Consider the following 26199-nt stretch of genomic DNA (forward strand, 5'->3'; position numbering starts at 1 on the left):
TAGATTACTTTGCATAGGGAAAAAAAAGAACATCTATAATCACTTATCTTACATTGTGGGGATGCAATTATGAATTCTATTCTTTTTGCACTTATAATTTATATAGTAAAAGAGATGAACAGATTTTGATTAAAGTTCTATGGTTCTATTTTCATTAAAATAACTCATCATATTCAGCCATTATTCAGTTGCAAGTGACTTCTTCCCCATTATGTTTTAGCTCTATTGAAATGTCTTGGAAGAATATGGATTTCAGGAAAATAATATCTAATTTTCCATATCTATCTCTCTCTTTATTAAAAACTTATATACCAGTTATATCAACACAAAGTACTTGTTCAAAGCGGTCTACATAAAATCACATATGTAATGTTAAACAACATATCAATAATAACCTCTTAATAAGCAACTTATAATTAAAAAGCCATCTCTCTGTTAATATATATATATTGTCACGACCCTAGCCCTAAAGCTGGACTCGTGCCTAGCCGTGCTAGGACTAAGGTCACCCCTAAAATACAAAACACTAATGGAAGAGGTAGGGTAGTGAGCAGTAAGAAGGAAATTACTGACTGCCCCTTTAAGTCTGAAAAAATCCAGTTGCAGGGAGTGGAGGTTGTTAAGAGGAACAACCTGGAACAGCCTCTGAGACATACCTCTCCCTCTGCTAGTCCCCAGCTGAAGGTGATAAGCAAGAATTCAGGCAAACCTAAGCAGGCAGGGCAGGTAACTCCTCCCCTTCTGAGAACAGGGCGTGGGAAGTTGTGCAATTTAGAGGCTGCCCTCAGAAGGAGAAAAGGAGTCTTTCCTGGGCCAGCTACAGGAGAGGACTCACCTGATGGAGCGCTTGAGCCCCAGGATATAGAGATGGCTGAAGCCGACACTGACCTTAGAACCAGCCAGCAGACAGTACCAGAACCCATGGACTGGACACAGACGGAAGGACTGCCTGAAGATTCCTGCATGGACTTAAGTTAAGTGGCAGATCTGTGTAGTCTATAATATAGCAGGGATAAGCTAATGGGGTGTTGCTCAAGGCAAGCTGCCTTGGGAATAGAATGAGGCTGGTACTGCTATGTTCATTTGGAACAGAGAAAAAAAACAAACGTTTGTTTTGTTCCAAGTTTTGAATGATTGAATACCTGAAGTTTATGAGCTATGTTTTGACTGGGTTAAGGTACCTGAGGGAAGTAAGTAGCTTTGGGGAGAATCCACTTACCATTTGGGTGGGTTAGTGGAGCCATTCGTGGCATTCTGTTTTGCAGAAAAGTTTAAAAGGTGGATTCACTTACTCCCCTCCCCCACATCAGCTTAGCTAAGCTGATTGGGAACAAGCCAGCAGAACTACAAGGCTTGGATGTAGCACTATCAAGAGTGCTAGCTTTATTGCTGAAGGCCTAGTGGAGTTTTAAGGCAGCAGCATTTTTGGACATTTATTTAGACCAGCTAACAACAATGTTTTTGGACTATGTGATATTTTACTTACCTGAGTTAAGGTGGTAACTGAGCTCTTTTGGTTTGAGCTCTGCTTTACTTTGTTTATTTGCTGGACTATCATTATTACTTGTGGGGTCAGGACTAGCTGTGCATAGACTCCCACATGCCACAATAAAGTGCTTTATTTTGAACCAAGATTTGATTTTTCTTTGGTGACAATTATGGTTCCAGTATTATCAAGGCTGTTCCAGCAGGACTTCCTACTTGCAGGAAGCACGTGAGGGCCACGCTGAAGTGAGCAGAGTCCGGGAATACTGAAGACACAGGTACCGGCTCCGCTACAATTGGTATCAGGAGTGGGATATAGCGCCTCCTGCTGGACATTTGAGGAACTTGAAAAAAAAATAAATTTTTTTTTTGAACTTTTGAATTTGTTGTTTTAGTTTGATGTTTTAGTTTGTTATGTTAGTTCCTGTTCGGAAGGATCCAGTGTACAGACGCTTCCGATGGTGTATCCAGAGTGAATACAGGACCAGGGTGATCCAGCCGTGATGTGAGGAACCTGACTGGAGGGAAGCCTGGATGCGGTTTAGAGGACAAAAACGCAGTAAACAACTGGGGGCCAAGGAGGCCTAAAAACAAAAGGCGTAGACTCACCTTGCGCTCTGGTAAGAGGCTTGACCAGGGGGGGTGAGGGAGATTGGCTACCCCAGTAAATTGTACCGCACTTGGGTTGGTCTCTCTCTGTTTTTTTTTAGGAGGACCAGCGCGATGGACCAGCAGCAGCTGATCGCTTTCTTAACCGCCGAGAGGCAAAAACAAAGCAGAGACCTACAAACTGTCCTCAAGGCCACCCAGGACTTATGGGAAGACAGCCAGAAGCAAGCCCGACAGCAGTATGATGAACTAACCAGAGCAAGGGGTGAGCACATGAAACTGTTAGCTCAGCTATTACAGGGAGTGAGCCCTGATATATCCGGCAAGTCCGGCCCGAATGGGTTAAACCAGCCAAGGACAGGAGCTAATCCTGGTACGGTGTTGCTCGAAGATAGCATATTCCCTATGGGGGGCCCTAATGCGGGTTCAAGCCCAGTTGAAGGGGTAGTTGCACAAATAGAAGGGCCACAAGAACAGGGTGAGGCACAGGAACGGGTTTGGGAGGTGAGCGATAGTAGTATTTCTAAACAAACCTTCAAACCACCCATGAAGTATGATCTTGGAGGAACCTCACAAAGAAAGAGGATCCCCCCTTTGTATGAGAGGAAAGTGGACCAGGTCCAGCAGCTTGGTAAAGGGGGAAGAAGTCTAGTGACCAGGCAAGGACCAACCCAGTGTCCGGCCAGGGAATATCGAGCATTGGTATCCATAGCAGGGAAGGAGGTATGGGCTCTGGTGGATACAGGAGCAGATCAGTCGATGATGTCCACAGGATATTGGAAGCAGACATTCCCGAGGGAAACAGTGGGGGAAGAAAGCAATATGGTCACCATTAGGTGTGTCCATGGGGACAAGCTAAGATACCCACTCAGACCGACCACGATGTTGCAAGGGGACAAAGTCTTTAGGGTTATGTTTGCAATAGTCCCTAGGGCACCATATTCGCTAATATTAGGTCGGGACTGGACAGGACTGGGAGAATATCTGAGAACCCGACAGGGCTTAGAAGGCACGCGCTCCCAGGGGCCGGTCTCGGAAGAAGGGGAGCAAGAGTTAGGGAAAATTTTCCCCTTTACGGGGGACGTCCTTCATAGATATCCCCAAAGGCAGAGCCAACAATCTCAGTCCCAAAACAAAAATCAAATCTTGGTTCAAAATAAAGCACTTTATTGTGGCATGTGGGAGTCTATGCACAGCTAGTCCTGACCCCACAAGTAATAATGATAGTCCAGCAAATAAACAAAGTAAAGCAGAGCTCAAACCAAAAGAGCTCAGTTACCACCTTAACTCAGGTAAGTAAAATATCACATAGTCCAAAAACATTGTTGTTAGCTGGTCTAAATAAATGTCCAAAAATGCTGCTGCCTTAAAACTCCACTAGGCCTTCAGCAATAAAGCTAGCACTCTTGATAGTGCTACATCCAAGCCTTGTAGTTCTGCTGGCTTGTTCCCAATCAGCTTAGCTAAGCTGATGTGAGGGAGGGGAGTAAGTGAATCCACCTTTTAAACTTTTCTGCAAAACAGAATGCCACGAATGGCTCCACTAACCCACCCAAATGGTAAGTGGATTCTCCCCAAAGCTACTTACTTCCCTCAGGTACCTTAACCCAGTCAAAACATAGCTCATAAACTTCAGGTATTCAATCATTCAAAACTTGGAACAAAACAAACGTGTTTTTTTTTCTCTGTTCCAAATGAACATAGCAGTACCAGCCTCATTCTATTCCCAAGGCAGCTTGCCTTGAGCAACACCCCATTAGCTTATCCCTGCTATATTATAGACTACACAGATCTGCCACTTAACTTAAGTCCATGCAGGAATCTTCAGGCAGTCCTTCCGTCTGTGTCCAGTCCATGGGTTCTGGTACTGTCTGCTGGCTGGTTCTAAGGTCAGTGTCGGCTTCAGCCATCTCTATATCCTGGGGCTCAAGCGCTCCATCAGGTGAGTCCTCTCCTGTAGCTGGCCCAGGAAAGACTCCTTTTCTCCTTCTGAGGGCAGCCTCTAAATTGCACAACTTCCCACGCCCTGTTCTCAGAAGGGGAGGAGTTACCTGCCCTGCCTGCTTAGGTTTGCCTGAATTCTTGCTTATCACCTTCAGCTGGGGACTAGCAGAGGGAGAGGTATGTCTCAGAGGCTGTTCCAGGTTGTTCCTCTTAACAACCTCCACTCCCTGCAACTGGATTTTTTCAGACTTAAAGGGGCAGTCAGTAATTTCCTTCTTACTGCTCACTACCCTACCTCTTCCATTAGTGTTTTGTATTTTAGGGGTGACCTTAGTCCTAGCACGGCTAGGCACGAGTCCAGCTTTAGGGCTAGGGTCGTGACAATATATATATATATATATAAATACACGCACACACACACACAAACACATTTCCAATAAGAGTTCATGAACAAAGAAAAAAAGCACAAAGGGCCTTCAAATTCTAGGTAATGGATTTACTTTAAGACCCGCCTGGTCATTGGTATAATCTGCTTTTAAAATTAGTCATAATTGCTACAAAGCCATCTCTTTCTTAAACTGAGTATGGAAGGTTTTCTTTCAAACATCTGTATTAAAACTACAAAAGTGTAAAAAATGATTCTTATCCGTGGATTTCCTAAAAATTGTTGTATAGAATCTATAAGTGTTCTTAGCAATCAAAATATCCCCAAAAAGATATTTGTTCCAGATTATAATCCATAGTAAATCTGAATAGAATCCAACAAATTGAGCCAAACATGAACTGTGCCTCTCCAAAGTATCAGGATGTCATCAATGTACCTTGCTTGTAGCAGTCTTCTGGGTCTTATTGCGTCTTGTCCACAGAGACACCCAGAAATCTGCTACAAGCACAACGCCAGCTGCAAAAACCCTAAGAGATCAATATACTCTCTCCAAAATCTTATTTCTTCTTGGAACAGATGTATATCCAAAAACTTGGATTCAAAATGTGGAACATATAAAATAGTAATATCAGGGGCCATAGTGGATCCCGTTGCTGTACCCTTGATCTAGTTAAAGAATGGAAACAATAAGTTTTCTTTAAGAGCCAATGTTGCCAAATGGATGATGAAGGCTGTAGGCACTCATAAATCCTGGCTAGTACTACCAAGGCCTGCCTGATCCCAGGGAATGCTGGTGTATTAAACCTTAATGTCAAATGAGACAAGGATAATGTTGGTAGTGTGTCTATCAAACTCATTCAACAAATAAATTATATGAGCAGAGTCACAAACATATGACTTTACCTGTGGCATAAAAGGCCTTAAAAATGAATCCATAAAATCAGACAAAGGTTCTAGAAACAGGAACAAAGAGTGAGATAATAAAATTTGCGGATGACACCAAACTATTTAGTGGAGCTCGGACAAAGGAGGACTGCGAAAAATTGCAAAGGGACTTGGACAAATTAGGGGAATGGGCAGAGAAATGGCAGATGAAGTTCAATGTTGAGAAGTGTAAAGTATTGTATGTGGGAATCAGAAACCCGAGGCACAGCTATACGATGGGAGGGATGTTATTGAATGAGAGTACCCAAGAAAGGGACTTGGGGATAATGGTGGACATGACAATGAAGCTGACGGCACAGTGCGCAGCGGCCGCTAAGAGAGCGAATAGAATGCTAGGTATAATCAAGAAGGGTATTACAACAAGAACGAAAGAAGTTATCCTGCCGCTGTACCGGGCAATGGTGCATCCGCATCTTGAGTACTGCATCCAGTATTGGTCACCATACCTTAAGAAGGATATGGCGTTACTCGAGAGAGTTCAGAGGAGAGCGACACGACTGATTAAGGGGATGGAAAGCCTTTCATACGCTGAGAGATTGGAGAAACTGGGTCTCTTTTCCCTGGCAAAGAGAAGACTTAGAGGGGATATGATAGAGACTTACAAGATCATGAAGGGCATAGAGAGAGTAGAGAGGGACAGATTCTTCAAACTTTCAGAAAATAAATAAAAAAAAAACCCAAAACAAGAGGGCATTTGGAAAAGTTGAAAGGGGACAGATTCAAAACGAATGCTATGAAGTTCTTCTTTACTCAACGTGTGGTGGACACCTGGAATGCGCTTCCAGAGTACGTCATAGGGCAGCGAACGGTACTGGGGTTTAAGAAAGGATTGGACAATTTCCTGCTGGAAAAGGGGATAGAGGGGTATAGATAAAAGATTACTGCACAGGTCCTGGACCTGATGGGCCGCCGCGTGAGCGGACTGCTGGGCGCGATGGACCTCAGGTCTGACCCAGCGGAGGCATTTCTTATGTTCTTAAAGAGAACTGATAACCAATACATTAGGTCTGCCAGGTGGATTCATCAATGATTTGTGAACTTTTGGGAGCATATATATGGTTGGAATAACTGACCTTATGAACATTAGAAATTTTTTCTCCTTGATATCCAGAACAAGCCCAAAGTTAATCCAAAAATCAATTTTTTTCTCAATTTCAGAGGTTGGGTCAGTATTGAGAGGGAAATAGACCCAATTGTCAGCATGTTATCTTCCTTTACAAGATTATAAAAAAACATGACCCATTGAAAATAAGCAGAAATCAGAGTCTATGAATCAGGGAGGAACCAAATTTGGCTCTCTTCACAATCCATGGGTATGGATTGCTAAAAAAACAAACAAGTGAAATCCTTAGTTTTCTTTCAAAACCAATCAATCCTAGTTCTTAAAGTCGAGCAGGCCACTAGCGTGCTCGACTTTAAGAATAAATGGGACATCCACGTGGGATCTCTACGTGGGTCGAGCAGCACTCTGACTTAATGGGGTGGGACAGTAGAGTGGGCAGACTTGATGGGCTATAGCCCTTTTCTGCCGTCATCTTTCTATGTTTCTATGAAAGGAATTATGAGATATGGAAACAGATTTTAATCCCTTTTGTAGGACTCTCATTTCCATGTTATTTAATAAAGTATTTGATAAACTGATTATCAAAATGTCTGTTATTGATAAGACGGGTATCAATGGTCATCTGTTCTCCAACCTTGGCCTCTACCATAGTAACATAGTAACATAGTAGATGACGGCAGATAAAGACCCGAATGGTCCATCCAGTCTGCCCAACCTGATTCAATATTTTTTTTTTTTTTTTTTTTTTTCTTCTTAGCTATTTCTGGGCGAGAATCCAAAGCTTTACCCGGTACTATGCTTGAGTTCCAACTGCCAAAATCTCTGTTAAGACTTACTCCAGCCCATCTACACCCTCCCAGCCATTGAAGCCCTCCCCAGCCCATCCTCCACCAAACGGCCATATACAGACACAGACCGTGCAAGTCTGCCCAGTAACTGGCCTAGTTCAATATTTAATATTATTTTCTGATTCTAAATCTTCTGTGTTCATCCCACGCTTCTTTGAACTCAGTCACAGTTTTACTCTCCACCACCTCTCTCGGGAGCGCATTCCAGGCATCCACCACCCTCTCCGTAAAGTAGAATTTCCTAACATTGCCCCTGAATCTACCACCCCTCAACCTCAAATTATGTCCTCTGGTTTTACCATTTTCCTTTCTCTGGAAAAGATTTTGTTCTACGTTAATACCCTTTAAGTATTTGAACGTCTGAATCATATCTCCCCTGTCTCTCCTTTCCTCTAGGGTATACATATTCAGGTCTTCCAGTCTCTCCTCATACGTCTTCTGTCGCAAGCCTCCTATCATTTTCGTCACCCTCCTCTGGACCGCCTCAAGTCTTCTTATGTCTTTCGCCAGATACGGTCTCCAAAACTGAACACAATACTCCAAGTGGGGCCTCACCAATGACCTGTACAGGGGCATCAACACCTTCTTCCTTCTACTGACTACGCCTCTCTTTATACAGCCCAGAATCCTTCTGGCAGCAGCCACTGCCTTGTCACACTGTTTTTTTCGCCTTTAGATCTTCGGACACTATCACCCCAAGGTCCCTCTCTCCGTCCGTGCATATCAGCTTCTCTCCTCCCAGCATATACGGTTCCTTCCTATTATTAATCCCCAAATGCATTACTCTGCATTTCTTTGCATTGAATTTTAGTTGCCAGGCATTAGACCATTCCTCTAACTTTTGCAGATCCTTTTTCATATTTTCCACTCCCTCTTCGGTGTCTACTCTATTACAAATCTTGGTATCATCTGCAAAAAGGCACACTTTTCCTTCTAGCCCTTCAGCAATGTCACTTACATACATATTGAACAGGATTGGCCCCAGCACCGAACCCTGAGGGACTCCACTAGTCACCTTTCCTTCCTTCGAGCGACTTCCATTAACCACCACCCTCTGGCGTCTGTCCGATAGCCAGTTTCTGACCCAGTTCACCACTTTGGGTCCTAACTTCAGCCCTTCAAGTTTGTTCAACAGCCTCCTATGAGGAACTGTATCAAAGGCTTTGCTGAAATCCAAGTAAATTACATCTAGCATATGTCCTTGATCCAGCTCTCTGGTCACCCAATCAAAAAATTCAATCAGGTTCGTTTGGCACGATTTACCTTTTGTAAAGCCATGTTGCCTCGGATCCTGTAACCCATTAGATTCAAGGAAATACACTATCCTTTCTTTCAGCAACACTTCCATTATTTTTCCAACAACTGAAGTGAGGCTCACCGGCCTGTAGTTTCCTGCTTCATCCCTGTGACCACTTTTATGAATAGGGACCACATCCGCTCTCCTCCAATCCCCAGGAATCACTCCCGTCTCCAGAGATTTGTTGAACAAGTCTTTAATAGGACTCGCCAGAACCTCTCTGAGTTCCCTTAGTATCCTGGGATGGATCCCGTCTGGTCCCATCGCTTTGTCCACCTTCAGTTTTTCAAGTTGCTCATAAACACCCTCCTCCGTGAACGGCGCAGAATCTACTCCATTTTCTCGTGTAACTTTGCCGGACAATCTCGGTCCTTCTCCAGGATTTTCTTCTGTGAACACAGAACAGAAGTATTTGTTTAGCACATTTGCTTTCTCCTCATCACTCTCCACATATTTGTTCCCAGCATCTTTTAGCCTAGCAATTCCATTTTTTATCTTCCTCCTTTCACTAATATATCTGAAAAAATTTTTATCTCCCTTTTTTACATTTTTAGCCATTTGTTCTTCCGCCTGTGCCTTCGCTAAACGTATCTCTCTCTTGGCTTCTTTCAGTTTCACCCTGTAGTCCTTTCTGCTCTCCTCTTCTTGGGTTTTTTTATATTTCATGAACGCCAACTCTTTCGCCTTTATTTTCTCAGCCACTAGGTTGGAGAACCATATCGGCTTCCTTTTTCTCTTGTTTTTATTGATTTTCTTCACATAAAGGTCCGTAGCCATTTTTATCGCTCCTTTCAGCTTAGACCACTGTCTTTCCACTTCTCTTATGTCCTCCCATCCTAACAGCTCTTTCTTCAGGTACTTTCCCTTGCATTAAAGTCCGTACGTTTGAAATCTAGGACTTTAAGTATCGTGCGGCCGCTCTCCACTTTAGCCGTTATATCAAACCAAACCGTTTGATGATCGCTACTACCCAGGTGAGCACCCACTCGAACATTAGATATACTCTCTCCATTTGTGAGGACCAGATCCAATATCGCTTTTTCCCTTGTGGGTTCCGTCACCATTTGTCTGAGCAGAGCCTCTTGAAAGGCATCCACAATCTCCCTACTTCTTTCCGATTCCGCAGTCGGAACATTCCAGTCCGCATCCGGCAGGTTGAAATCTCCCAACAGCAGAACCTCCTCTTTCCTTCCAAACTTTTGGATATCCACAATCAGATCCTTATCAATTTGCTGCGATTGAGTCGGAGGTCTGTAGACTACACCCACGTAGATAGAAGTTCCATCTTCTCTTTTCAGAGCAATCCATATCGCTTCTTCCTCTCCCCAGGTCCCTTGCATTTCGGTCGCTTGGATATTGATCTTTACATAGAGAGCTACTCCTCCACCTTTATGACCATCTCTGTCCTTCCTAAAAAGATTATATCCCGGTATGTTTGCATCCCATCCATGTGATTCACTGAACCATGTCTCTGTGATAGCAACAATATCTAGATCTGCCTCTAATATCAGGGCTTGCAGATCATGAACTTTGTTGCTTAGACTGCGAGCATTTGTGGTCATCGCTTTCCAGCTATTTTTCAGCGATAATCTCCTTTTTCGTATGGATTTTTGTGTCGTTTCACTTTCCGCTGCAATACTAAGAAATGAGTTGCTGATATTGCTTTTGTTGCAGCCTTTACTACTATCACATCTTTTCTTTTGCCGGGTTCCTTTTTCTCTTGTTTTTATTGTTTTTGGTCTCTACATACACCACCCCCACCTTCTAGTTTAAATGCCTAGAAAAATATTGTCTAAATTTCTCTGCAAGGTTTCTTTTTCCTGCTGTAGTAATATGTAGCCCATCAGTGCAATATAGCTTCTTGTCCTTCCATGTATTTCCCCATCCTCCTATGTACCTGAAGCCTTCTTGATGACACCAGGCTCTGAGCCATCTATTAAAGTCCTCTGTGTTTTTCATTCTTTGCTCTCCTTTTCCATATGCAGGCATGTCCCCTCCCTCTGAATTCCATCCTGCGAACATGGGGTTCTTTCCTGTTGGAACTTCTCTGTATCATGTTCTTTCTCCAGACCTCTAAAAAAAATGGTCTGATCAGGTCCAAGAATGATAGAAGAATCATGAATTGGGGTGGAAAAAGGCGATATAAAAAGCTCCTTAGAATCATTTCTGATCTGCTTGCATCCCTTTTCATGAGATACCTTACCATCTCAGTTGTGAATATCTAATCTAATCTTCTATTTGTGCATCGCTCATACCTATACAGGCTCAAGGTGACTGTAAATAGAGGTAAGAGGGGGGAAAAAGAGGAGGGAGAGAGAGGAGAGAGGAGGTGGATAAGTAGGAGGGAGAGGAAGGGAGAGAAAAAGAGGGGAGAGAGAAGGAAGGGAGGAAAGGGAGAGAGAAGATTAATTATCTAACAGATGGGTTTTTAGTTTTCTTCGGAAGATGATGTGGCAAGGTTCAGTTCTGGTCCTTTCTGTAATAATAATAATAATTTTATTCTTATATACCGCCAAAGCCATGGTAGTTCGAGGCGGTATACAACAAGAAGAGCTGGACAATCAGCAAAAATAATTACAATGACGTCGTCAAGTGGAGAAGGGCAGATATAAGTTGAGTGGAAGTGAGTCTACTGCGAGCACGCGGTGTGAGGTCCTGCCAGAAGTGCTCCCACACCTGACAAAATTTGCGACCCGGGCCAAGAGTCAAGTCTCCCACCATGCGTCTCTCCAGTGTTGCATGCACTATCATTAGGGATCTCCATTGTGCATATGACGAGGGATCACAGGAGAGCCAGTTGGTGAGGATGGCTTTTTTTCCCACCAAAAGGGCTCTGGAGATAAATCAAGTTTCAAGTTTCAAGTTTATTAGGATTTTATATACCACCTATCAAGGTTATCTAAGCGGTTTTACAATCAGGTACTCAAGCATTTTCCCTCTCTGTCCCGGTGGGCTCACAATCTAGCTAACATACCTGGGGCTATGGAGGACTGAGTGACTTGCCCAGGGTCACAAGGAGCAGCGTGGGGTTTGAACCCACAACCCCAGGGTGCTGAGGCTGTAGATCCAACCACTGCGCCACACACTCCATGCTGACATTCCCCTGGGTTTGGGCGAGGCTATATTATAAAATCCAAATAACGCCCTCGGTTGCGGAAGCCATCGCCTTCCCCAAAGCGATGTGGTAAATAGGCCAAGATGTCTCCAAAACTGTTGGATTGCGGGGCAGGCCCAAAACATGCGACTCAAAGATGCGTGAGCCTGATTGCATTTCGGGCAAGAATGCGACGCAGTAATCCCCATCCGGGCTGCACGTTCCGGTGGAATGTAAAGTCTAAGAAAAATTTTCAATTGCATTTCCCAGTGAGTAATATTGGGTGACACCTTCTGAATGTTCTTCAGGACCCGTTGTAACTGTTGAGCAGTCAACTGGCAATGCAAGTCCTCAGCCCACGCTGTTGCTAATATATCCAGATTCGTACTTGGTTGGCAATCCCGGATCCCCACAATATGAAATCGTAGAGAAATCCTCTGTTGGGCTGAAAGGCTGAAGAGTTCCGAAAGCGCCTCCCTGCTGACTTCAGTAAGGGCAACCACTGGGAGGGATTGAACATAGTGACAGATCTGGTAAAAGGCGAAGAGATCATTAGCCTGTAGGTCAAAAGTTCGTTGCAGCTCAGCAAATGTGACCAGGCTCCCCTCCTCCGAAAACAGGTGAAAAAGATATTGTAGACCTTGTGCTCGCCACCTAAGAAAGGTGGCATTTTGCATGCCCGGCTGGAAAGCTGCATCCCCTCATATATGTACTAGCAAAGCAGAGTGAAGAATGTTCTTAGGTTACCTTGGGGCTCTGCATTCAGTAGCTGTATGTTGATATACTGGCAGAGAGGCGAATCACTGTTGCTGATCACAGAGACAGCTGACCCTGATGTCACTTGTAGTGTCTTCCCACTGAGACTCAACAAGTCCATTTCTTTTATCAATTCTGAAAGAGAAAGGTCAAAGGAACGTGAAAGAAATATAAACTAGGGAACCAGGACACTACAGGCAACTGCAAACAATTCATTTTCCATATGCACATTAAGCTAGAGAAAGCACAGAGAAACACCATTTTTAGATTTTGTTTATGTAAAACTAAGAGGTATAACTATATTCAGAAGGTTTATGCAAATAAAAAAAATATCTTCTGCTTTTTGAAATACCCCACCACTATCCACACAAAATTGTGATAAAATAACCCAAGCAAAAAGGGGGCCTGGGTTAGAGATGCAATCAGAGCATAAGAACATAAGAACTGCCGCTGCTGGTAGGGCTAGTCTCAGTTAGGGCGCTGGTCTTTGACCTAAGGGCCACCACGTGAACTGACTGCTGGGCATGATGGACCACTGGTCTGATCCAGCAGCAGCAATTCTTATGTTCTTAAATAAATCCTCCTTGATGTAAATTTTCTTAATGTTTTAATTCATTCCCTCATAATATCTAAAATTGATTATTGTAACTCATTATATAAAGGGTTGTGTCAAAAAGATATAAAACGCCTTGAACTCATACAAAATTCAGCAATCAAAATCATTTTGGGTCCAGAAAGTTTGATCACGTCACCCCTTTGTTACAAAAAGCACATTGGCTGCCTATTTCACACCAGATCACCTATAAAACTATACAGACTAACACCCCTGCATTCATAGAGAGATTACCGATTCCTTATGACCATCCCAGGACGAAGATCGGCCTCTCAACATTCCATTAATGTCCCATCCTTAAAAATAATTGGTACTCGTCGTACTCTCATTTTCTCAGTCACTGCCCCATTAATTTGGAACTCTCCCCCCCTATACCTCGGAGCTGAACAAAACTTGGTGAAATTTAAAAGTAGCCTAAAATGATTTCTCTTTAAAGATGCGTATAATTGATTTATTATATATTTATTTACTTCCGCATTACTTAATTTGTCTCTTTTTCCCTACTGTACTTTCCTTTTATGTATTCTTTCATAATAAATTATAGTTCTTCCCTTTTCTCCCAATGTTTTCATGTCATAAGTATGTTTGTTTTGTTGGTCTATGTTTAATATTTATTGTTCATCCCCTATCTATTTTAAATTATAATGTACGACGCTTTGTACCCCTGGAGAAGCGTTTAATCAAAATTCAAATAAACTATGAATCATTAAAAAACCCAGATTTGAACTTTAACTGAATATGCAATTAAAATTAAAGGAACAATAATTCCAAAGGGAAAAATGAAGATGGGGCAAGGAAAGTACAAAAGCATATTATTTTTGTAATTTAACAAACATTAACGAGCTATGTTATATATTTTTAATAAGCCCGGTGTGAGATGAACATTTAAAATTTGCAGGTGGAGTTTCTTATGCCCGTGATAATTAAAGTGGCAGCTTGTAATCCATGCGGATTGCTGCTGACAAATTCACATATTTGAGGCTTTTTCTCCACTTTTTGATATTTAGGGCTCCTTTTAAGAAGGTGCGCTAGCGTTTTTATCGCACGCTAGCTGAAAATCTACCGCCTGCTCAAAAGGAGGCGGTAGCGGCTAGCGCACGCTATTCCACGCGTTAAGGCCCTAGTGCACCTTCATAAAAGGAGCCCTTAATGTCAATCTCCAGAGGCAATCCCATCACTGACTAGTAACATTTAGGTGTATTTTTTTTTTTTTGTTACTATTTACAGTTTATAAATGTTTAATATAAATAGACATGAAATATTTATCATTTTATTCACAATTCTAAGAAAATTCTAAAAAAAAGCTACCATACCAACTAGTAAGTTAATGAAACACAATTTTTCAACATTTATCTTCCACAAAGATCACTTTACCTGTTTTCCCATGAAACACAGACAACTTCTTATTCTGCAAACCAAATATACTGCAAACAACCTCTTTTAGTTTGGCAAAATCAAGTCTATCATCTCCTTTGGGATTTTCCAGGAGCAGCACACCACCTTCAAATAACAAACACAAAAACATTCAGGATGCAAACGAACTCGGAGACTTCCACTCTGATGCAGTGCGACAGCAAATGTGTTACAACAAAGGTGTGCTTCACTGATTTGGTTTTCACGATATCCACAAAGAACATTTGAGATATATATGCATGAATTTGGTCCAGAAAGAAGGATAATTTGCATATGCTGGTTATCCTGAAAATACATTTGGATTATGGTCCTCAAGGGCTGAATCTTTACATGTTCATGTAAAATAACATCGAATAATAAAATACAATATAATTCAAGTAGCAGAGTTCCTACAGCCCAAGAAATTGCTGACTATTTCACTGAAAAAATTATCAACATTAGGAAATCATTCAAAAATTTACCACTTTTAAGTGATTCTGAACAGACTAATCCAGATTTACTATCCTCTAAGTGTTCAAAATTCAAAATGCCTAGCATAAATGAGATTGAAATTACTCTAAAAACTCTGAATATCAAAAGTTCAAAAGCTGATCAAATACCACCACTAATTCTAAAACAATATTTTGACATCTTTGGACCTTTGATTCACGTATTAGTTACAGAGAGTTTAAATCAACATACGGTGCCCTTGGATTGGAAAAAATCATATATCCGTCCAATTATTAAAGAAAAAAATGTAGGTCATGATGAACTGTCTAACTATAGACCAATATCTAATATTACATTTTTGGCAAAATTAACAGAAAAAATTGTTTTCAACCAAATTTCAGAGTTTATAGAACAAACTAATGTGTTACATCCGAATCAAACCGGTTTTAGACAACACCACAGCACGGAACACTCCCTTATTGGTATGACAACTTCTATTCAATATTTCTTAGATCATCATCAATCGGTGCTGTTAATTTCTCTTGATCTTTCAGCAGCGTTTGATACGATTGATCACCAGTTACTCCTTGCTCGACTTCAATCTATTGGGGTTACAGATGAAGTTCTAGCTTGGTTCACATCTTACTTTAGTGATCGTACATCTACAGTTCTTTTCAATAATTCTTCATCCCTACCTTCTCAGATTTCACATGGGGTTCCACAAGGATCTATTCTTTCACCCTTACTTTTTAATATTTTTCTAGCATCACTGATGACATTATGCCAATCCGTAGGATTTCATGTTTTTGCCTATGCCGATGATATACAATTATTGCACCCCTTAAATAACAATAATATAAGTGAAATTTCGGCCATTAATGGAAAACTTGATCAAGTTTATCATTGGCTAGATAGAAACAGACTGGCCCTCAATATAAAAAAACCCAATGTTATGCTATTTCCTTGGAAGGATAGTTTTCCTCTTGTTTCTCCAATTTCTGTTTAATAATCTTTATTCATTTTCTTTTGTTACAACAAGTGTTTCAAATATACTTATTAGAAATTTAAACATGTACACTTGATAAACACACTTATTATTATCAAGTTTAACATTTTTTAGAAAATTGATTTTATACAAAATTTATAATATTATGCAGTAATTCTAAATTTTTATCATTTCTTTTAAATGTATTAATCCCCCTTCCCTCCCTCCCGTTCAATCAATAATATTTAAAAACAACTTTATTGTAAATTCATTCAACATTGATATAGTGTGTAAAAACCAAAAATAAAATCCCACCCCATTCCCTTCTAATCAAATTTTTATCTTGGGAAAAGTTAATTATTCATTACAAAAATCTGTTAATGGTCTCCATATCTTTTGAAATTTATTAATATATCCTTTTTGTGTTGCTATGGTAAGTTCCATTTTATATATATGACAAACAGAATTCCACCAGAAAGTGTAATTTAATCTGTCATGTCTTTTCCAATTAAATGTAATTTGTTGTATTGCTATTCCAGTTAAAATAAACAATAGTTTGTTATTATTTGATGATATTTGACTTTTTTTTCTCATTGTTGTTCCAAATAATATAGTATCATATGTCAATGCTATTGGGTTTTCTAACATCCTATTAATTTGAGGCCAAATTGATTTCCAGAATTTTAAGATGAGTGGACAAAAGAATAAAAGATGGTCTAATGTCCCAATTTCAACATGACAGTGCCAGCATCTATTAGATTTAGAGCTATCAATTCTATGTAAACGTGTAGGGGTCCATAAAGCTCTATGTAAAAGAAAAAACCAAGTTTGTCTCATAGATGCTGACACTGTACATTTTAACCTCCAAGACCAAAGTCGTGGCCATTGAGATGCACTAATTTGGTGCTTTATCTCAATGCTCCAAATGTCTCTAAGACCATTTTTTGGTTTTTTATTTATATATCCGGATATTAATTTATACCACTGTGCGGCTTCATGTCCTATTGAGTTTATCTGGAAACACAAGAATTCCAAGCTGTGATAATTAGTAAGATTTTTCCATTCAGGGAACCCTACCTGAATGGATTGCTTCAATTGCAACCATCTAAAATATTGTGTTTTATTAAGATCAAATTTATGTTGCAATTGTGAAAACTCCAGCATTTTACCATTTTTTATTATGTCGTCTAGAATACGAATACCTGCTGTCATCCAGTTTTTCCAGATTATTTTGAAACCGCCTATTTTGATCTTGGGGTTTAACCAAATTGTTTGAGTTGTTGATTTACTAATTGGAATAGGAGTTAGATTACTTATATATCTTAAAGTTTTCCATGTATCCATGAATATTTTATGTTCTTTGTATAGCCTTGGCATTTTGATACTAACTACATGACTAAGACGTAATGGAAACATAAGTCTCCATTCTAGCCAAAACCAATCTGGGATATTTACAGTGGGCTCTGGGAGGATCCAATACATACCTTGACGTAAAATATAGGCTTGATGATACCTATAGAAGTTGGGAAAATTTACCCCTCCCTCCGCAATTGGTCTTTGTAGTGACACTAAAGCAACTCTGGGATTTTTCCCAAGCCAAATAAACTTTGTCAATATTTTATTTAATTTTTTATAAAAAGAATTTTGGAAGAAAACTGGTATCATTCCCATTTGGTAACAGACTACAGGTAATATCATCATTTTAACAGTTTGTATTCTTCCCCACCAAGATAAGTGTAAAGGGTTCCATTGCTCACACATCTCTGTTACTTTTTGTAATAAATTTTTTTCATTAATTTTCATTGTGTCATCTAAATTTTTTGTAATCCAAATTCCTAGATATTTAATAGCATCTTCTTTCCAAACAAAAGAGAATGATTTAAATAAACCTTTTGTGCAATGTATATTTAATGGGAGTACTTCTGATTTGTTCCAATTTATCTTATATCCTGAAAATTTACCAAATTTTTCAATCAGTTCAAGTAAATGTGGAATGGTAGATTCTGGGTTCCTCAAATATAATAATAAGTCGTCAGCATAAGCCGATATTTTATATTCTTTATCTGAATGAGGTATACCTTGTATCTCCCCTGCTTGTTGGATTGCTAATATTAAGGGTTCTAAAACAATATCAAACAGCAAAGGAGATAAAGGACATCCTTGTCTAACTCCTCTTTGTAGATTAAATTTTTCTGAAAACGTATTATTGATGTATAATCTAGCAGAAGGGGAGTTATATAGTGTTTGTATCATTTGTGTGAATCCAGGACCTATTCCAAACCAATTCAATGTCTGATACATAAATGTCCATTCTATTCTATCAAAAGCCTTTTCTGCATCTAAAGAAATAGCAAAGGTAGGTTCGTTCATTTTCTTTGTTAAGTATAACATATGGAAAGCTAATCTAGTATTATGAGATGAATGTCTTTGAGCAACAAATCCTGTTTGAGACATACTTATAATATGGGGAAGAGCTTTAGCTAATCTTAATGCAAGTATTTTTGCTAATAATTTTCCATCTACATTTATTAAAGAAATAGGTCTGTAGTCTGATACCAAAGTGGGATCTTTATTTGGCTTTGGTAAAACTATTGTTAATGATTCTGCCATAGTGCCTTTAGTACAACCTTGATTTAGTTGATATTGAAAAAGATTTAATAAATAGGGTAATAAAAAATTTTGAAAATGTTTATAAAATTCCACTGTATAACCATCACCACCTGGAGCGGATCCAACTCTAAGGGATTTCAAAGCTGTTCCTAATTCTTTTAGTGATATTTGTTCTTCTAAACTTCGTTTTATATGTTCAGGAACCTTTGGACCCTTTAATAATTTCAAGAATTCTAAACCTTCTTTTTCTTTATTTAAATAAGTCTCGGAAGAATAAAGAGATTTATAAAATTTTAGGAATTGTTTTAAGATTGGTTCAATTTTTGTTAATGTATCACCTTTTTCATCTTTTATAGCAATTATTTTTGTTTTCTTTTTTTTCGCTTTTAGGTAATTTGCTAGTATTCTTCCCGACTTATTTGAGTTCCCATAATACAGTGCCTGCTGAGAAAACAAATCTTTTCTTATCATTTTTGATGATATTTCATTGTATTTACCTTTAAGTTTTAATAGTTCTTGTTGTGTGGAATAATTCCATTTTTCTACAAGTTTTAATTCTAAATTTTTTATTTCTTTTTCTAAGTTAATATATTGTTTTTTATTTTGTTTATTAAGATAAGCCGAATATGAAATAATTTGTCCTCTTATTGATGCTTTAAATGCATCCCATAATATTTCTCTAGAAATCTCATCTTTATCATTTATTTGAAAAAATTCTTTCATTTTTATTTGAAAATTTTCACAGAATTTTGGATCAGCAAGCAATGTATTATCAAACTTCCATATTGGTCTATTTGTATTATGATCTGTGTTTTTAATTTCAATCCATACCCCACCATGATCAGATAAAATTATTGGATCAATGGCAGCTTTTGTTACTTGATGTGCTAGATGTTTTGATATAAAAATATAATCTATTCTTGAAAAAGAATTGTGAACATGAGAACAAAATGAAAATTCCCGTCCATTAAAATGAAGTATACGCCAAATATCTATTAAATCACAAGTTTGTATTAAATTATCTAGGCCCATTGATTTTATATATCTACTTGGGTTTTTATCCAATATAGGATCCATAACAGCATTGAAATCCCCCGCTACTATTAGATTTGAAGTAGCCAGTGGTAAGATCAATTGTTGAAGAGTTTTGAAAAATTCATTTTGGTTCGAATTAGGGGCGTATATATTAATCATCGTCATGGTAGTATTTCCCATATTCATTTCCACAATTATCCATCTTCCATTAATGTCTGTTGCCTTTAATTTGAATGTAGCATTACATTTTTTATTTACTAGAATAGCAACACCTGCTTTTTTCTTTGTAGCTGGTGAGAAAAAACAATGTTTGACCCATCCTCCTTGTAGTTTACTAGATTCAATATTTGAGAGGTGGGTCTCTTGTATAAAGCATATATCCGCCTCTTGCCTTTTTAAAAATAATAGTGCTTTTTTCTTTTTTATCATATGATTTAGACCATTAACGTTTAAGGATATTATTTTAAGATCCATTTATGTATTTTTGATATATTTTCTTTAAAATTATATGAATTGTTTTCTTAAAATTTTTTTTTTCCCCAATATTTAAAATATTTTTTAGAATAACTCTTTTTTTTTCTTTACTCCATTTTCTATTGTTTCCCCATTTTCCCTTCCCTCCCTTCCCTCCCCTCCCTTCCCATTTTAATATGACCACTTGGATACGTATATTGAGGTTAGGTGTATATAACTCCTACAAGCTATTTCAATGTATAACTATATTTACTACCATTTTTATTTATTTATTAAATTTTCCCTTTTATAGATGTTTTAATTTTATTCTATTTTAAGTTTAAATGGTATTAAAAATTGTTTTCTTATTTTAAATATTATGTATGAATTATTTTTATTTTATTTTATTTCTTTATTTTTTAAGGAATTATTGCATATGACATCAATGCCAATCTCAAGTTCAATCAGATATAAGTTCAAAGTGATAATTAATTATAATTGAAATATTATGTCTTATATTTTTAAGGCTTAGGTATATGTTTAAAGACATTCATAAAGGATTAGTATATATTTCCCCAGTCCGTTTAGAATGTTTTTGCATTTTAAATTATAATTATATGTTCTTCTAATTCTTTTCAATTAAAGTTGAAAGTTCCGCCTTTATATCGAACTCTATATTTGTGTTTCATATTAAATCTCTATGTTTTATTAAATTAAATATAAATTTAAATATTAATACATATATAGCATTCGATAATAAGTTCTTGTTTAAGATGTCATTGGCTGTTCATGTTGATCGAGGAAATCTTGAAGTTTTGTAGGATCTGAAAAGTTTTGAGTTTTGTTGGCTATGGTGATTTTCATTACTGCTGGATAAAGAAGGCCGAATCTTGCCCCTAGAGCTCGTAGTTGGGGTCTCATGTCTAGGAATTGTTTTCTTCGTGATGCAGTTTCTTTTGCAAAGTCAGGGACAATGTGGATTCTTGCATCCTGACATTTGAGGTTTTTATTTTCTTTTGCAAGTTGGCAGATTTCTACTGCTTGTTGGTGTCTCAAAAGTTTAAATATTAATGTTCTTGGTCTTGATTGAAGATTTTTATTCTGTGTTGGAATTCTGTGTGCTCTTTCTATTTCTAATGGAGCTTTGAATTTTAAAGGTAGTATTTTAGGTAGAAATTGTTCCAGGAATGTTATAGGGTCATTTTTTTCTACCCCTTCTGGAATCCCGATGATCCTTAAATTATTTCTTCTTTCTCTATTTCGGCTATCTTCCAAGTCTCTTTTAATTTCTTCAACTTCTTTCCATATTATTTTAGATTTTCTCATGTCTGTATTCAGTTGTTCTGTATTGTTTTCTAGATCATTTATTTTATCTTCAACTATATCCACTCTTTTGGTGAGTAGTGCGGCATCTTCAATTGCTTTTTTTAGTTTTTTATTGCTGTCTAATACTATTTCTTTAATTTGTCTCAATTCTTCCATGACGTCGGGGCTTTCATCTGATGGCAATGGAACTTTTGAGGGTGTGTTATTTGGCTCTGGTTTTGATCTTTTATTGCTGCTACCAATACCTGAACCACTTGCTTCTGAATCACATTTGTTTTGTTTTTTAGATGTCATCTTCTGTTATTTTTCTCTTCTCTTTATCTTTGCTTTTCTTCACTGTCTCTTTGTATCAGTTTCAATATTTTGTCTCTTATCTCTTTTCTTTTGAATCTTCAATTTATGTTTTTACTATTTGCTATATCAAAAAAATTTTTTTTGTCCCAATCTTATATTTAGATCAGATTTAAAAATTTTTATAATATTCTTAGAGCAACTGTGAGTTATTTGACTCAAGTTCTATTGCTGTGAATACAAAAATTTTTGGTAGTCCTTCTCTTTGTTCTTTACCTTCAAGCCTTATCTCAGCCTCTATGAAGGCTTTAATATTCAAATTAGCAGTCTTTCTTTCCTTAGATTTTTAGATATAGCTGTTCAATCTTTTTACAGATTTATTTTAATAAATCCATTAGTCATTTTTTGTTGATACTTTTCTTCAGCGCTAAAAATCAGTATTTTTTTTTCCTCTCCTTTTATTAGCCCAATCGCAGCTCTTATCAAGGAGAACAATATTCCATCCAGTATATTTTTAGTATTTTTGATGTAAATTTTCAGTTTTCAGCGTTTCTTAATTATCTCGATGTTACTTTTCTTCAAGTATTTTTTTTTTTTTTGCTCTCCTCTTATAAGCCCAATCGCAGCTTCTATTGAGGAGAGCACTATTTCATTCAGTATATTTTCTTTTTTACTGATGTATATATTTTTCAGTTTTCTGCACCTCTCATTTCTTAAGGTAAAAAAAAAACCGTTAAACCTTTATTCTGCCCAAGCGCTGAAAAAAAAACCGACAATCTCCTATATCATAGGTTTCTTTCAATTTCAACAGTGGAGATCAGTATCTATATTATATTTATATTATATTATTTCAACCGCCGTTTTCCTCGTAAAATTGGCAGCAAGGCTCCTGTTCAAAGCTGCCTGCTGAGGAAATAATAAAACCGTTGCTAAGTAGGTTTTCACAGGATACTTCGCTTTATTTCTGGCAGATAAAACAGCCAATCTCTATAGTATGTCAGGAAGCAGCTATCCTACATATTAGTTAAAGAGGAAGATTTTATCTTTAAATAGCTCACCGGCAGTTTTCAAGTTCCGTTAATCTCCAGCCTTTTACATCTTTCTTCTCAGATATAAAAACGGGACTTTTACTTCCACTTTTTTATATTTAAAACGTTTCTACGTCTCATTTAATGAGTTAGATTTTAAGTTCTCTCTCTCAAGTTTGTAGGAAATTATTTTTTTTTGTAGTAATTTCTGTTAAATATGCTTGTTTATACGGAGCTTCTCCTTCACCCGACCGTCATCATCCGCGTCCAAGCCACGCCCCCTGTTTCTCCAATTTCAATTCATAACGCTCCCTTACAATTAGTTAAAAATACAAAAATTTTAGGGGTAATCTTTGATAATAAACTTAATTATCATGATCATATCAGTAACATTGTGAAAACTACCTTTTATAGGTTACGTAAAATTCGTTCCATTTCTAAATTTCTCTGTCCCAAATCACTTACTATATTGATTCACTCTTTGGTGATGTCTAAAATTGATTATTGCAATTCTTTATTCAAAGGAATTGCATTATATGAAATAAAACGACTACAAATTATACAAAATACAGCTATAAAATTAATAACTAAGTCTAAAAAATTTGATCATGTAACACCTCTTCTTAAAAAGGCTCATTGGCTCCCTGTTATTCATAGAATCACTTATAAGTTATGCATAATTATTTTTAAAACTCTAAACAATAAGACCCCTGCATTTTTATTTAGGTTACTTATTCCATATTCTGCAAAGAGAATTCTACGATCTAGCGAACAAAATCTGCTATCTATTCCTTCATTAAAAATTATTAATACGAGGAGACAATTTATTTTTTCTTGTACAGCACCGCAGACTTGGAACGCCCTCCCTATTTTTTTACGGGAGGAAAAAGAGTTTGGAAAATTTAAAACTGAGTTAAAAACCTTCCTTTTTAAAGATGCCTTTACAACATAATTTTATTATTGGAATATCATATTTTACTTTGTTATACCTGTGTTACCTATTTCCCTTTTGTATTTACCCTCAATGTTTCTTCTTTACTTTATGAATTGTATTTCATCCCTTCTTACCCTATGTTTAGTAATGTTAAAATTAAGAGCAATTTACCATTATTTAAGTATTTGTACGTATTGTATTGTTCTCTAATAATTGTAAATTTTAAAGTGTACATCGCTTAGAATGTTTGATTAAGCGATTGATCAAGTCACCTAATAAACTTGAAACTTGATGTTGAAAAAAAGTGAGCAACCAAGTTGAAGTAGATATGGTTCTCACAGCAGCTGATAAGAGCTGTTCCCGTAGCTTGGCAGCACATTTATTATCGTTTCATATGACTGGCTAGCTGCTCACAGACAAATAAAACACTGGGAAGGCTGCTATGATGATTTTCTCCTCTGGGTCTCCCTGTCCTAACCCTCCACATTTTACCATGACTCTACCTCAACAAAGAATTCTTGGTGTTATCTTAGATAATGTCTTGTCTTTCCAGTCTCACATTTCCAGGGTTGTCTCTGCTCCATTTCTAACCCTCAATATCTTCACTCCATTCGTCCCCTTCTTCACACCACTCTGCATATCCTCTTACCCTCTAAACTTGATTATTGTAATTCACTCCTTATTGGCCTTCCTGCGTATCAGGATCATAAGACTCCAATTGATCCAAAACACAGCACTCAGGCTTTTGCATGGTCATTCCAAGTGCGATCATGTTACTTCTCTCTTCTTCAGTCAGAAATTCTTCTTTTGATTGCATACATGATTCCTTTCAAACTCAACCTCCTGTCTTTTCAGATTCAATTTTCGTGTCTTCCCTTCTTTCTGGCTGATTATTTGGTCAATTGCACTCCTTCAAGACCTCTTTGCTTTTCCCAGCACCACCTCCTTATTCGTTCCATCATGTCTTCCTGGATGTTCATAGAGGTTCTTGTTTCTCAGTCATGGCTCCAACCTTTTGGAACTCCCTCCCCTTCTAACTTAAAATAGAGCCATCTTTCTTGCAGTCCAAAAGTCTGTTCAAGGCTTATTACTTTTCCCTAGCATTCAATCCAGACCAGGGGTGTCAAACTCTGGCCTGAGGGCCAAATTTGGCCCGCCGTTCGTTCCCTCCCTCCATCCCTGGTATCTTCTAAACAGCCTGCCGAGGATTGCTGGTCAGCTGTAGCGATCCTAGCAGGCTGCCGTAGCTTCCGCAAAACGTTCCTTTGGCCATGGTCCTATACTTTAGAGGAGGGGCGGAACCACGGCAGAAGGAACATGCTGCGGAGGCCAAAGCAGTCTGCTAGGTTCGCTTCAGCTGACCAGTGATCCTTGGTAGGCTGCTTAGGAGACCGGGAAGCCGGGATGGAGGGAGGGAATGAACAGCGGGCCAAATCTCAAAGGTGAGACCGGGAAGAAGGGAAAACATGCAGGCCTTCAAGGGGGGGGAGCAGGTCCTGGTGTAAAAGTACACGGAGGGAGGGAAGGAGGAGTCCAAACAGACGTGCATATGCCGGACTGAGGGTGGGGGGAGGGGAAGAAGAGAGGGAGAGATGGTGGACAATGGGATGGAGGGAAGAAAGGAACAGAAAAGGAGGAAAGTTGGACACAAGGGATGGTGTGGAGGGGGGATAGAGATACTGGATAGGAGGGTAGTTGGGAAGAGAATGAGAGAGATTATGGACCCTAGGGTAGTTATGAAAAGGAGAGACGGTGGATCTGGGGATAGTAGGGTCCATCGCTGCAGCTGCAGGGATGGAGATGAAAAAAAGGAAGGATGCCAGACCTCCGGGGGGAGAGAAGGGAAACGGAAGGGGAGGACAGAGATGGAAAATGTATGGTTAGCAAGGGGAAAGAAGAAAGGAGGAGACCCTGATTAGAAGACAACCAGAGCCTGGGACCAACATGATTGAATAATGACCAGACCACAAAAGGTAGAAAAAATTTTATTTTCTGTTTTCTGATTACAATATGTCAGATTTGAAATGTGTATCCTGCCACAAAGCCCCAGGTATGTTAGATAGATTGTGAGCCCACCAGGACAGATAGGGAAAATGCTTGAGTACCTGATTGTAAAAACCGCTTAGATAACCTTGATAGGCGGTATATAAAAACTTAATAAACTTGAAACTTGAAACACAGCTGGTGTTAGACAGCAAATGTTAACTAGGAACTAAGAGAGAGAACAAAAGACTTTATTAAGCTGCGCATTTAGAGCACACTAAATCAGTTAGCGTACCTTAATAAAAGGACCCCTAAGTATCTTAATAAAAAATTTGGCCCACGACTTAGCCTATGTTATAGATTTCAGCCCCTTATGTGATTGAGTTTGACACCCCTAATCTAAACTCTCCTCCATGACCTTATTTGTTACCCCCTCATGATTCAATTTCTAATTAAGACTGAGTTTGCACTCCTATCCCCATTTTCCTTTCCTCATATTGTAACCTACCCTTTCTCGCTTACCTTCAATTCTGTGTGTTGTCTTCATTTTTGTTTGTGTTGTTATGAATGTGCTCCCTTCCCCTATTTCATTTTGTAAACCGCTTAGATTTTAGTTTGTTAATATTTGTGGTATATCAAATAAACTGAACTTACTTCTATTGTTTCTTTGGAG

The 26199-nt window shown here is 38.4% G+C and overlaps 1 protein-coding gene across 4 annotated transcripts in view; it reads right to left on the reverse strand.

Annotated features, from left to right (window-relative positions):
- Positions 1–26199, reverse strand: part of IARS1 (isoleucyl-tRNA synthetase 1) — a 194191-nt gene that overhangs the window by 18632 nt on the left and 149360 nt on the right. For all 4 annotated transcript variants that reach the window (XM_033925926.1, XM_033925929.1, XM_033925925.1 and 1 more), the window contains 2 exons: positions 14414–14539; positions 12418–12561 (listed from right to left, as the gene is read on the reverse strand). In XM_033925926.1, the coding sequence (XP_033781817.1) occupies positions 12418–12561; positions 14414–14539 (270 nt within the window). The remainder of the gene's footprint in view (positions 1–12417; positions 12562–14413; positions 14540–26199) is intronic.

The sequence above is a fragment of the Geotrypetes seraphini genome, chromosome 17 (genome assembly GCF_902459505.1).
Source record: "Geotrypetes seraphini chromosome 17, aGeoSer1.1, whole genome shotgun sequence".
In the NCBI taxonomy this organism is placed as follows: Eukaryota; Metazoa; Chordata; class Amphibia; order Gymnophiona; family Dermophiidae; genus Geotrypetes; species Geotrypetes seraphini.